Genomic DNA, 12,226 nt, shown 5'->3' on the forward strand with positions numbered 1-12,226 from the left:
AATTCAAAGCATGGTTGACTGAGTGATTCTGGCACTTTCCCAAGCTGTAGTTCTTAGGTAATGTGCTACTTCTGCCTTGGTGAACTCTAGATGAGTGGGAATATAACTCCCATCTTGCCAAATCATTGTGTGGAATACTGATACATAAAAGACAACTGCAGCTTTTCAGGAAATCCTGTTCAAGTGCAACAGATTTTTATTATAAGGTACACAATATATTTTAGTCTTTTGTTCAAAAAAATAATAAACCTAACAAACCCAGGTTAAAATCTTACATTACAAACTACAGGGCCGCCAGCTGATGCAAGGGGTTGTTATTTCATTCCAAAACCCAGCTGAAAAGCCACTTCAGGCAGGCCACTGGCACAAATAACCCCCTCTTGGTGAACCTCCAAACATGAAACTTTGGCAAGCAAAACTCTCTGTCTCCCAGCCGATGTAACTGCAGATGGGGGAGCAGCAGCTCTGAGAATGGTTTCGACAGAGCAAGGAAGGCAAAACCACCACCTCCTTTGGCAACCAGGAGAGAGGGAGGAAGAACATGAAACAGGCTGCAGACATCTTATAAAGACCAATAAGCAGTTTGGTGAAGATGTGGTTAGGAAAATGGCCCATAGCATCCATTAACAGAACCCATGTCACATTTGGGTCAAGAGGAAACTTAACACGGACAGAATTGATGAGCATAATAAGATTTCCCCCCAGCTCTTTGGCTCTGAGATCAAGTGGAAGCTCTCATGACTCATCCTCCCCTCTCTGTTTACTTCACTTTGGCAGAAAGGGGCAACATGAGCCAGACAACACACATTTCCTGTTAAGAGGAGGAGGAAATGTGCTAAACTTTAAATCCAGTGCTGTTCTTCTTCAAATTTCAGACCATCAAATGCATATTTTTGGACCTTGCAAACAAGCAAGTTCATTCCAAAGAAAGACACCTGCTGATTATCCAAAAACCCCATGACTAAGCTCAAGGGATGTGGCTGAATAGTTGCAGATCAGCTTTACAGCTGGCATAGTAAACATGGCACCACTTGATAAAACGAATGTAACACTCTGGTCAACTTGGCAGGGGCTTCTGTGCAACCAAGGCCCCACTGATCAGCTTGGCAGCATAGATGACTCCTTCAAAGTCGAGGCCTGCTAGTCAGGAAAGTTACTGTCAGTTAAAAAAGAAGGCAGAAACCCGATAAAGTTATTAACACTGAAATCCTACTACATGAATCGAGCTACTCTTGACACCATGCAAGACCCTGGCTTAAGGTAGTGTAGGCAAACACAACAACTCCTCATGCTCATAACCATTCTTGGTGGGAAAAAGAGAGAACTCTTCATGGAACCAGTTTAAGAAGAAGAAGAAAGCCCTCCCCCAAAATTACTAACAACTGCCTAGCACCAAAGGGTGAGTGGCAAAGACTGTGAGATGTGAACGGCCATTGAAGGTACAAAGAACCCAGTTGGCAACAGAAAACTACCAACACAAGATGGAGGGAGTGTTGCTGAGTGTCAGGGACAGGTTGGTTCCCAAACGGAAGGAGGCAACTAGTCCACAAAACAAGGTGGATGATGGAAGGTGCTGGTCTCTGTGAGTGGCAGACGCTTCAACTGTATGGAGCTGGAGTGCAGAGCCCTCTGGCCCAGTCAAGGGGAAGAGCCGATGGCTGCATTGACCAAGGCGCCTGCTTCTGAGGGCATCGAGAGCACGGCTGTTTGGAATTCAGCAGGACAAGAGGCGGAAAGGTTGCGCAGGAGAGTCACCAGGTTGTTTTGGCCCTCTACAGGAAGAAGGGGGGAAAGATTACTTGGCGTTGGCTCACAGTGAAACACAGACTCATAGAGTTGGAAGAGACCACAAGGGCCATCCAGTCCAACCCCAACCCCATTCAGCCATGCAGGAACTCACAATCAAAGCACTGCCGACAGATAGCCATCCAGCCTCAGTTTAAACATCTCCAAAGGAGGAGACTCCACTACGCTCCGAGGGAATGTGTTCCTCTGTTGAACAGCTCTGACCGCCAGGAAATTCATCCTAATGTTGAGTTGGAATCTCTTTTCCTATAGCTTGAATCCATTGTCTGGAGCAGCAGAAAACAAGCTTGCTGCATCTTCAATGGGACACCCCTTCAAATACTTATACAGGGCTACCACATCATCTCAAGTGTTTTTTCTCCAGGCTAAACATAACCAGCTCCCTAAGTCTCTCCTCATAAGGCATGGTTTCCAGACCCTTCACCATCTTGGTTGCCCTCCTTTGGACAAATTCCAGCTTGTCAACATCCTTTTGAAACTCTAGTGCCCAGAACTAGACACAATATTCCAGATGAGGTCAGGCCAAAGCAGAATAGAGTGGCACTAGTACTTCCCTCAATTTAGATTTTGATCTTCCCTTGAACATCCACCTGCTTTGTCTTTTGGTTTTTAATAAAAGCCACCCTGAAGCTCCTGGCTGTGGTACAGCTTTGACATGTGCCCCTGAATTGTAATTCCCAGAACACCCTTGTAATAGAGCCACTGGGGAATTCTTTGAGTTGTAGCCCCTGAAGGGTTTGGGCACTCTGAAGCAGGGACATAAATAGGCACAGGGAATCAAGACCCACAACACACACATTCTCAGTCCCTCCCTCTCTCTCTTTTATTGATCAACACAAGTGGAGCTAGGAAGTTGCCAAGCTGGAGCGTGGCCAAAGGAGGGCATCCAAAATAGTATATACTTCTTTCTTGCTGCTAGTCTATAAGCAGGGCCTTATGGTGGTAGCTCCCCCAATGTTTTGGATGAAAACTCCCTCTGAATAAGAACTGCCTTTCCCCAAAGCTTCTACCTAACAACCATGGGCAACCCAAAACTCTGCTTCATCTCTTTAGGGAGGGGAAAGAGAATCCACAGAAACATTAGGAAGAACTTCCTGACAGTAAGAGCTGTCCAACACTAAAATTCGCTTCCTCAGAGTGGTGGAGGCTCCATCTTTAGAGATTTTAAAACAGAGCCTGGCTGACTCTCTATTTGTGAGTTCCTGCATTGTAGAAAGGGGTTGGACTGGATAGCCCTTGGGGTCTCTTCCAACACTATGTTTGTCCAACCCCAGGCTTGCTCTTCACTGTTTGTTCTATCAGGGTTTGTAAGAGTTATTTTTTGGATGACAGCACCCAGAACATTCCCCCCACCTGGCCACAAACCATGCTGGTTGGGAAAATACTTGGAGCTGTCACCCAAAAACGTAATTTTTCCAAGCTCTTTCTCTTCTTAACATACCCCTATGATTGTCCAGTGCCCCCCTCCCTTGCCTCTTCAAAAGGCCATTCTTCTAAACCTTTTCCTTTAAACACCTTGGCATCGTTCAACATTTTCTGTAAGCAACATAGGGCAGAGGCTTTGTGAAACCTAGCAACCCAAGAGGGCACCATGGAGGCACAGGGCAAAGCAAGATTTCCACAACTGAACAGGGTTATTCCAGACTTCTTGCCTCTTTGGTTGGGTGCTTAAAAGGAGGGGGAAAAACAGACAGGATTTGGAGAAGCAAACAGGAAGCGTGTCTGCCGAGATCCATACCTGTTGGTACATGTTTGTTGCCCAGGACTGCACTGCTGGCCCGTACTATTTCTCCAACCTGCTGCAGTACCTAGAACACAAAAAGAGAAAGCCATTTGCCCTCCTAGTGCTGTGGGAATCCTCTTTCCGGAAAACAACATCACCACAGCCAACCCTCTAACCTCCTCTAAGCTTCAAGGCCAGTTATTTCCCAGCCTGCAATCTTGGAGAGAAAATGACCAGAAAAGAGTTGAAAGTTTTGCTCAGTTTCTAATACTTGAACCAGAGCAGCTAAAATGAAGTGCATTCAATCTATGAAAAATAGAAACTAGGAACACAGCTGTTAAGTGAGGGAGCAGAAGGGTGTGCTGCAGCTCTGGGATGATGAAATGGAAGCAAAACAACTGGAAAAGGAGCAAAATGCATTTGAATTTTTTTCCTGGTGTGCTTACACAGCATTCTGGGAGTTGCACTTCAAAAACATCTAGGTACCCACAGCCTGGGGACCACTGATCTAGAAGGCCACCATTCCAGTCCTCTATGGGGAGCCCACTTGCAGATAACTTTCTTCCGTTGCTTTTCCCTTTGGCATTCTGAGTATTCTTGGGTATTCTGAGACTGACTGCTCCTAGACACAGAGGTTCTCCACTTAACTATCTCAAGTTAGGGGAAGCATTGCCAGGAGTGGGTTTCAAATTAATTGGGTGTCAGAGAATGGGAAATGGAAGCTACCTCTTTGCTTCAGACCCTAAAGAGATGTGCCAGTCAGAGCAGACAGCTAGGCTGGGCCAGATCAGACTTCCCTAGGCAGGCACCTTTTGGACTGTTGAGACTACAATGCCCAGATTCTGGAAGTAGCAGTCCAACACACCTACATGGGTTTTTTTTGCGGGGGGGGGGGGGGGGGGGAAGGGAGCTGTAGTCCAACACATCCTGCAGCTGGGGAATTCTGGAAGATGTAGCCAGGAAAATCTGGTAGATTCAGTCCAACACATCTAGAGGACACCTAGTTTGTGAAGGCCAGATGGACCAACAGCCTGATCTAGTATGACAGCAGCTGCTCTTGATCTCTCGTGTCAAATAGCCCCAAATGTGCTCTCGTAATGTCTGCACAAACAGGGATGGAGACAAAGAAATCGGAGGAGTTCAGAAGCAGGCAGCAAGGTCTCTGACTAGGGGAGCAAGAGTAGCATCATCCCAACCTCCACTTTCTTTTCATCCCTTAAAATCTGTTCCAAATCCAAGTGTGTAAGAAAGGAAAGTCTGGCGATCAGGGCCAGAAAAGAGAAGCCACCTTGAGCTACAGCCAACGAACCAAGGCCTACCTGCTGAGGATCGTGTTTGTGTATAAAGTTGATGCAACGGAATATTGTTTGATACTCTTCATAGTCTTCCTTGAGAGGCAGGGCATGCAGCAAGACAGGAAACACCTGGAGAAAGAGCAGGAAAACATGCAAAAGAGCATGTTAGTTATGGATCAGCTAAGGCCTTAACTTGACAAATCCTGACTCTACTCCAAGGTGGACAAAAGCAGCCAGCTCAGGGAGGCAATAGCAAGGTGTGGCATGAAAATCCTGAGTGCCATGGTATCTTGCGCTGTCACCCAAAAGCTGAGTATGCTGCTGTAAGGTATGATGGCAAAGAGGCTTTCCCAAAGCCAACAAAGAAGCAGAATACAATGGTTCAATTTGGTCAAGTTTTGTATGCAGAATAGGGCAGCCACCTATTTTTACCTCTGGCAAGAAGACATGTTGAGCTGGCCTTGGGCTACAACCAGCCTTCTCTACTCCCTATCTGGACTACTAAGGGAGAGAGGAAGGACAGTATTTCCTTGTTTTTCAGAGAGGCTTGGAAAAAAATCAATTTTGCCTGTCTCCCTGCCCACCAAGAGTCTCAAAAAAAAGGCCACAATGCAAATTACACTAAGTAAATTTCCCCAAAGGAATTTTCACTTGCTCTCGGAAAGTGGCTTATGAGTCTAAGTGAGAAATCTACCAGTCTACATACTCTGTGCAGGAGCTGGGGGCAAAAATAACTGGATCTCCATCTAGGTCATGCACACCCAACCGCAAGCCCAAATACCTGCATTTTTCTTGCAGCCTTTCTTAAAATAATAACCAGAAGTGGCATCAATTGTGTTTGGGGGCCTGATGAGAAGCCTTCAGGGGTTGTCAAAGTGTGGCCAAAGGCTACTGCAGCCCACAGGCCTCTCTTTCTGCACACCAGTTATACACAATGCCAGAACACTACATTCCTTCTTCATTAACTCTGAAAGAATGAGTCACATCCATCTACTTGTCTCCGTAATTCCAGCTATACACAATACCAGAACACTACGCTCCTTCTTCATTAAGTCTGAAGGAATGAGTCACTCCCATCTACTTGGCTCTACAATTCCGGCTCACGACGGACTGTTTGGCTGCCAAGTACCACATCACTCCTCAGCACCATGTTGGACAACTACAGCCCAACCCACAAGGCTCATTCTAAATCCAGAGAGTTGAAATACTTCTCCAGAAAAGCAAGACTACAACTGAGTGGTGCAGCTGATGTTTTCACAGAGAAAAGCTTCCAGCTCAACCGTTTCAGAAGAGGAGGACTGGGTGAACCAGCTGATGGGGATGAGGGGCTTTGGAATCTGACAGCACTCGGCTAGCCATGCCATTTAGCCTGCTTAGTTTGAAGCACTTTTATAGTTCGCTTCTTTAAAAAGTGATCTAATAAGTACCCCAGTCCCCATGATAAGCTGAGGGCTTGCCAGTTATTCCAGCTCAAATCAACCAAAATGGAAAAAGCAGTAGTGACAATAGCAGATAACTAACAGACAGTGCAAACTTAGTGCCACTGGAGTTAAAAGGTGGCTTTCTGTCTCATTTACTTGATGCGTGGGAATCATGCCTCCTTCCAGATATTGTTGAACAGCAGCTCTCAGTATTCCTTAACATGGGCTAGGCTGGGTGGGCTGCTGGGACTCATGTTTTGCCGACATCTGAAAGGCCATACGATTCCCATTCCCAAAAAGCATTCCTCACTTTTTAGCTGCAAACACCCACATCTGCTCACCTTATCTGAGTCAGCACCCACACCCTGCTCTCACCTGTCCAATGGGGACCCCTCCAGGGTTGGCCATCACCATCCGTGCCACGGCTCCACAGACATTATCAGACACCCGGCTGTTTTGCTCCTGGGAGATGATGTTGGACAAAAGCCCAAGCAGCTTGGGGTAATGTCTGTGCCAAGCAAAGAGGGGTTAAGGGAAAACAGGACAATGCAGAGAGCTGAAATATAGGGTCCTGGGGACAGCGGTATTAGTCTTTGGCTCCCCCTAACTCTGAAGAGAAAATGAGAGTGAGTGAGTGAGATTTTGGCAAATGAACCAACACTGACCATTAGCTCAGTTTTCCTAAAAGGAAAGAACATCTAGCTTCCTTGAGGGTAATTTGTGGCCCTGGAGATGCAGGTGGAATGTAACTCCCATCAGCCCTGAGTCATACAGTTGGCAGTGAGGAATGTTAGTGCCTGGAGTCCATCAACCTCTTGAGGACCATATCCTGCTCAACCTGTTTGACAAGAGATGCTGCTGCGTTGTGTATAGAGTCCTTCCTGGCCTTGAGGGCAGGACATGTTATGAGGGTGGCCAGAGAACTCAGAAACAATCCTATTCCCTTTCATTTGCTGGAAATAGGCTTGCCCTGAAGAAACTTCCAGTATTAATTCACTTTTTAGGGAGAGAAACAAAACATTTGCAAACAGATTCCAAGGCTGTGAGCACAAAGCTTCCTTTCATGTCAGATGGGCATCCCTCTAGATGTTGTTGGGACTCCAATTCCCATCAACTGCAGTCTGCACAACTAATTCTGAGGAATGCTGGGAGCTGAAGTCCAGCATGTGGAGACCACATTATTGAACCTGTTTTAGCCCTTGCACTGCAACAAATGCTGTTACACAAACATGTCCCATGTTACAAAACATGGCAGCCCTTCTTCTACAAGGGCTGTGTGGAAAATCAAAATTCTTCCCACACATACAACCTACAGAAGCTATAAAGACTAGCTGTGGGGAAAGGGTTGCCAAGCTACCCTTGGTTTCCACTTTTGTGATTTCTCAACCTTCCCCCCAAATAGTTTAAATTTTCAACATGCTTTTGAGACAATTTTTGTCTCAAAACTCACTCAAAGCCCCCCAAATGAGTGCACACATGCAAAAAGACCCTCCCCAGCCCCTCCAAATACCCGTTTCCGCTATAAAAAGGCAACAGAAAGTGATGTGGTATCACTTCTGGTTGTTGTTTTGGAAAATAAATGGAGGAAAACTGAAGTATTTTGGAATATTTGGTTGTCTGATGCTGATAGGGGGCAGACTGAGGATTGCAAAATGGTCCCACAACACCCATACAGGTGCCTCCCCACACCAAGACAGAGGAACAGAAAAGGTGAAGCTTAAATATGCTCCTCTCACATGGAACAAAGCTCCTCCCTGCTAAGCCTGAGCCGCACACCCTCCCACCATGTTGACCTTGTGGACTTGTGGGGAAAACAAACATTGTCTCCCCCCACGTCTTGCTGCATGCTGTCTCCTGCGCTCCAGCCACAGGGAAGGATACTCGTGCATTGGTTGCCCGCCATGTTCTGCTAGGACACCCAGCCCGAAGACAGCGTTGCTGCGAACCTCCTTGTCCACGTCACGGGCCGCCCCCATCAGCAATGGCAAGAGGCGCGGGACGAAGGCACTCGAGGCATGGCCCAACCCTTGGATGGTCTCAGCCATGGTGCCCACAGCGAAGGACTTATCTGAGAAGGAAGAGCTGGGTTTCTGGGGAAGGGGAAGAGATGTAGGCAAGAGAAGGGGGAAACCCACAGCTCAGAGGAAGAGGCAGACCCTTCCGTCCCCTGGCAAAGGTTGAGCTAACAAGCCCAAGGGCCAACTTCAATTTCAGAAAAGTCCTTGAGGGATGCATCCCAGTGGTGGATGGAGCCAGAGGCAAAAGAGGGCAGATCCAAAACATCAGGATGTTTTAGCTTACCAGGCTTAGGAGGGGCATTTCAATTTTTTAGAACGGGGGGGGGGGGGGCAATATAATAGATGGGAAACACTGAATGAGGTCAATATGAGGGGAAAGAGCACAGCCATTTGGGGAAAATATCCCCAAGATTATTATACTGGGAAACCAGGTGGGCAGATTTGGCCCAAGGTTCTCACGCTCCCCACTCCTGACCTATAGAGTTGCTGTGGGAATAAAAAAGAAAGCTGGCATCCTGTTCAATATTTACGAGATCATCAGCTGGGACTTACAATCTTGTAACTCTGGGGATTCATGTTTACAGTTGTGGCCCCCAACACTGAGATCTTAAGCCAGGCAGTGCCTCAACCAAAGAGTTTTTGAGGTGCTGCAGATCACATGCTGGGAAATGACGACTGCAGCCCTCTCCTGGTCATGGTGATCTCAGATCCAGATGCACAGATAGCAATGGGAGCAAGGCAAGCATGAATCAAAAGGAACAACACAGAAGGAGTGGTATGGGAACGAGAGGGTAAAGTGTGTTTTATGGTAACGTTTGTTGGTTAGTTCTGACAATGAATGTTATGGGACTGGATGTAAAGTTTCTTAATACAGGTTTTCTGAGTTTTAACTTCTGAAGCCTGGATTTCTGAACTTTGTATCCTGATGGACTTCACAGCTGACAACAACAAGACTTGGAGAGTTCTTTCCAGCTGCCTGTCTCAATACACTACATGATCCAGGGAGCAAGGCAGTTGTCATTTCCCAGCACCCCGATCCGTAAGGTCTTAGAAATTCTTTGGCTGGGGCTCTGCCTGGCTTAAGAGGTCGGATTTTGAGAGTTACTCAAAATCAGGAGAAGTAGCTACAACAAGGGATCTTTTGTTGCTGTAGCTATGTCTTCCAATGCAGAATCTTGTCGAGAGAGAAGGTTATTTCAAACAATGTCTCCCCGATCTGTAGGGTGGTTGGGAAAGCCTATGTCAAAGGGAGGAGGGAGAGGAGGAAGAATGGAAACAGATTTTTGGGTGGCAGTTGACAGAAGAAGTTATGAAAGGGAGTGGTGTTGAAATAAAAGGACAGAAGAAGACAGTCAATGGGCGGGACATTTTGGAAGCCAGGCTGAAGGACAACAGGTTGAAGGAGGTTCTGGAGGGGCAGAAGTGTGGAAAGGCCCCTGGCAGTCAAGGGGGCTGCCTGCTTCAGAACTCACCATCTTATTGAGGAGCAAGGGCAAGAGGCCAGCAAAATATGGAGCAAAGGTTTCTCCTCCAGCAGCTTCAGCCAGCGCAGGGATCACTTCGCCAGCGTATTCGATGAGCATGGCATCATATTCCGCCTGGTTGGGCAGTGGGAAGAGGAGAAGTGAGCGAGAAAACTAAAGTTGAACTAAAGTTTATACTGAATTTTCAGTCTACAAAGCCAAATCTGACAGCCCTGCCTCACCTCACCCATTCATCAACACCTTCCTTTCCCCATTTTGAGAAGTCACCGTACAAAAGAAAAAATCAGCCCAAGTCTGAGGCTGCCAGTAGCCATACTCACCTCTTCTTCATCATCTTCGTCTCCGTCTTCATCCACATCAGAGTCCTGGCAGGCTGTCTGGAGAGAGGAGATGGCGACTGCTTTGTTAAATGGCTTAGCCTTGGCAAAACAAATCCCCACACCATGAGATCACCTGAGGGTACCCTGCGGTCCCCAAACTATATTGCAATGGCTTGGAATTTGGCATTTCTCATGCACATACATAGAAGATATTATTTCTCCTATTTCTGACATCCAGTGTGTAGGAGCTGTCATTTACACAGCCGTAATGGCACTGCTAATGTACAAAATGAAAACATCAGCAGGCTAGAGTGAAAACTTAAAAAGATTTCAAGATGCAGAAAAGCCCCAGGTGGGGACACATCTTTAAAAACAGCCTAGGGAAGAAGCAGCATACTCAGGAGCTATGGCCTACTAACACTGTCACAATAGGCAACCATTGGGTGTGAGCTTGCGTATCAGTACATATAAAGGCTAACTTCTATCTAGTCCATATTGCTGCAGATTATGATGTGTTAAAATCACTGACACTAGAAAGCAAATGACTGCAGCGGCAGTGGATGGATACTGGTTTCAGAACAAAGAATGGAAACTTCTTAATTAGAGTAACTTATCTACCAGGTACTGCTTTTTGGGCATTTATACAAACTTGGAAAACAAATAATGGTTGGCATTCTGTCAAGCACTTATGAATGTATAAGATAGACATATGGATTCATAAATCCACTACTTACTCCAGTCAGGCAAGACTAGGTTGGCAACTGTCAGCCAGATGACTTTTTCTTCAGTTGCCCCAAAACCGTGGAATGGGTTTGACTGATGAATATACTGTCTGAGCTTAAAAGAGCATCAAATCTTCTGGCAGGGTTAGCCAGATGATTTTTATATTGTGAATTTTAAATGATGGATTGTTTTAATATGTGCATATATTATTTGTCTTTTTAAATCAATGTGTGTTTTAAACTGATGTGTTTTAAATGATGCCCCACGCCTCGACCCATGGGGAGAGGTGGGCAATGAATAAATGAATAAATAGTTTGATCCCTAAGCTAATATTACACTCTGAACAATGTTTCTATGGCAATAAAGCCCCAAAGAAAAATGATAAAGAAACATCCTCTTGCTTGTATCCTGATAAACATCCCTGACATTTAGCAAATCCACTCACCTTTTTCTCTAGCACTTCTCGGATCACCCGACACAGCTCCGCCAGCCGCCCTGGTTCACGGAGACATTCCTTCTGACACGACTTCACCATTTTCGCTAGCATCTCCAAAACTGCCATCACCACCTGACGCTCTTTGTCCTCCCGGATGCCCTTGATATAAACGGGCACCACCATGGAAAGAAGCTTCTGTAAGGCTGAGAATAGAGTTAGGGTCAGCAAGTCCTCCTTTTAAAATAATAATACAGTAATAACAAGGACAAGGAGGTCAAATCTTTTGTGACTTGATGCAGCGTCTTGTTTCTGACAGTGGCAAATGAGATGCAAAGATGCTGTGCTGGTGGGGGATTCTGGGAATTGTTATCCAAAAAAGTAACTTTCTCAGGCTCTGATCAAATGCCTCTGGGAAGCTGAGAACACCATCCTCCTGCTCATGTTCCACAGCAACTGGCACGCAGACAGACTGCCACAAGTCCTGGAGGTAATATGCAGCTATCACAACTAATATTTATTTGTAACATTAATCTCCTCAAATTTGCCCAATCCTCTTTCAAGTCCTCTAAGTTAGCAGTTGTTGGCCCATCTTATGGATGGGAGTTCCACAATTTGAACTATGGACTTCCACACTGTTCTTCTGTTGTGGTGAGAAAAGTGGCCATTGTCCTTTTTCACGCAGCCTTCTTATGCCTGGTGTTTTCCAGTACATTTGACTACAACTCCCAGCCGACTGGGAAAAACTAGGAGTTACAGTACAAACAAATTAAGGCAGCACCGTCAGGGGCCAAGGGGCTGTGGCTTATCTCATCTCACACTACCCTTGTGTCCACATACCTGCAGCGTGGGGCTCGGAGGGATCCCGCTCACAGAGCTGATGAAAGGAGATGCAGAACTGGCCCAGGGCCTCGAATGCAGATTTCCGTACCCGGATGTGGGGGCACTGGAACAGAAGCAGGAAGTGAGGGACTGGTTTCCCTGTGACACAAACATAACCCTC

General features: G+C 46.3%; 1 protein-coding gene across 1 annotated transcript in view; it reads right to left on the bottom strand.

Annotated features, from left to right (window-relative positions):
* Positions 1-173: 173 nt before the first annotated feature.
* The window catches only part of IPO4 (importin 4), a 37,637-nt gene continuing 25,584 nt past the window's right edge, over positions 174-12,226 (bottom strand). Inside the window, exons 22-30 of the mRNA XM_089479655.1 lie at positions 12,064-12,169; positions 11,236-11,429; positions 10,068-10,124; positions 9,736-9,861; positions 8,127-8,335; positions 6,621-6,753; positions 4,849-4,953; positions 3,545-3,614; positions 174-1,772 (exon numbers count right to left, since the gene is read on the bottom strand). Of these exons, the coding sequence (XP_089335781.1) occupies positions 1,639-1,772; positions 3,545-3,614; positions 4,849-4,953; positions 6,621-6,753; positions 8,127-8,335; positions 9,736-9,861; positions 10,068-10,124; positions 11,236-11,429; positions 12,064-12,169 (1,134 nt within the window). The 3' untranslated portion in view covers positions 174-1,638. The remainder of the gene's footprint in view (positions 1,773-3,544; positions 3,615-4,848; positions 4,954-6,620; positions 6,754-8,126; positions 8,336-9,735; positions 9,862-10,067; positions 10,125-11,235; positions 11,430-12,063; positions 12,170-12,226) is intronic.

This window comes from Sceloporus occidentalis, unplaced genomic scaffold (genome assembly GCF_023333645.1).
Source record: "Sceloporus occidentalis isolate IW3139 unplaced genomic scaffold, rSceOcc1.0.p SCAF_14, whole genome shotgun sequence".
Taxonomy (NCBI): Eukaryota; Metazoa; Chordata; class Lepidosauria; order Squamata; family Phrynosomatidae; genus Sceloporus; species Sceloporus occidentalis.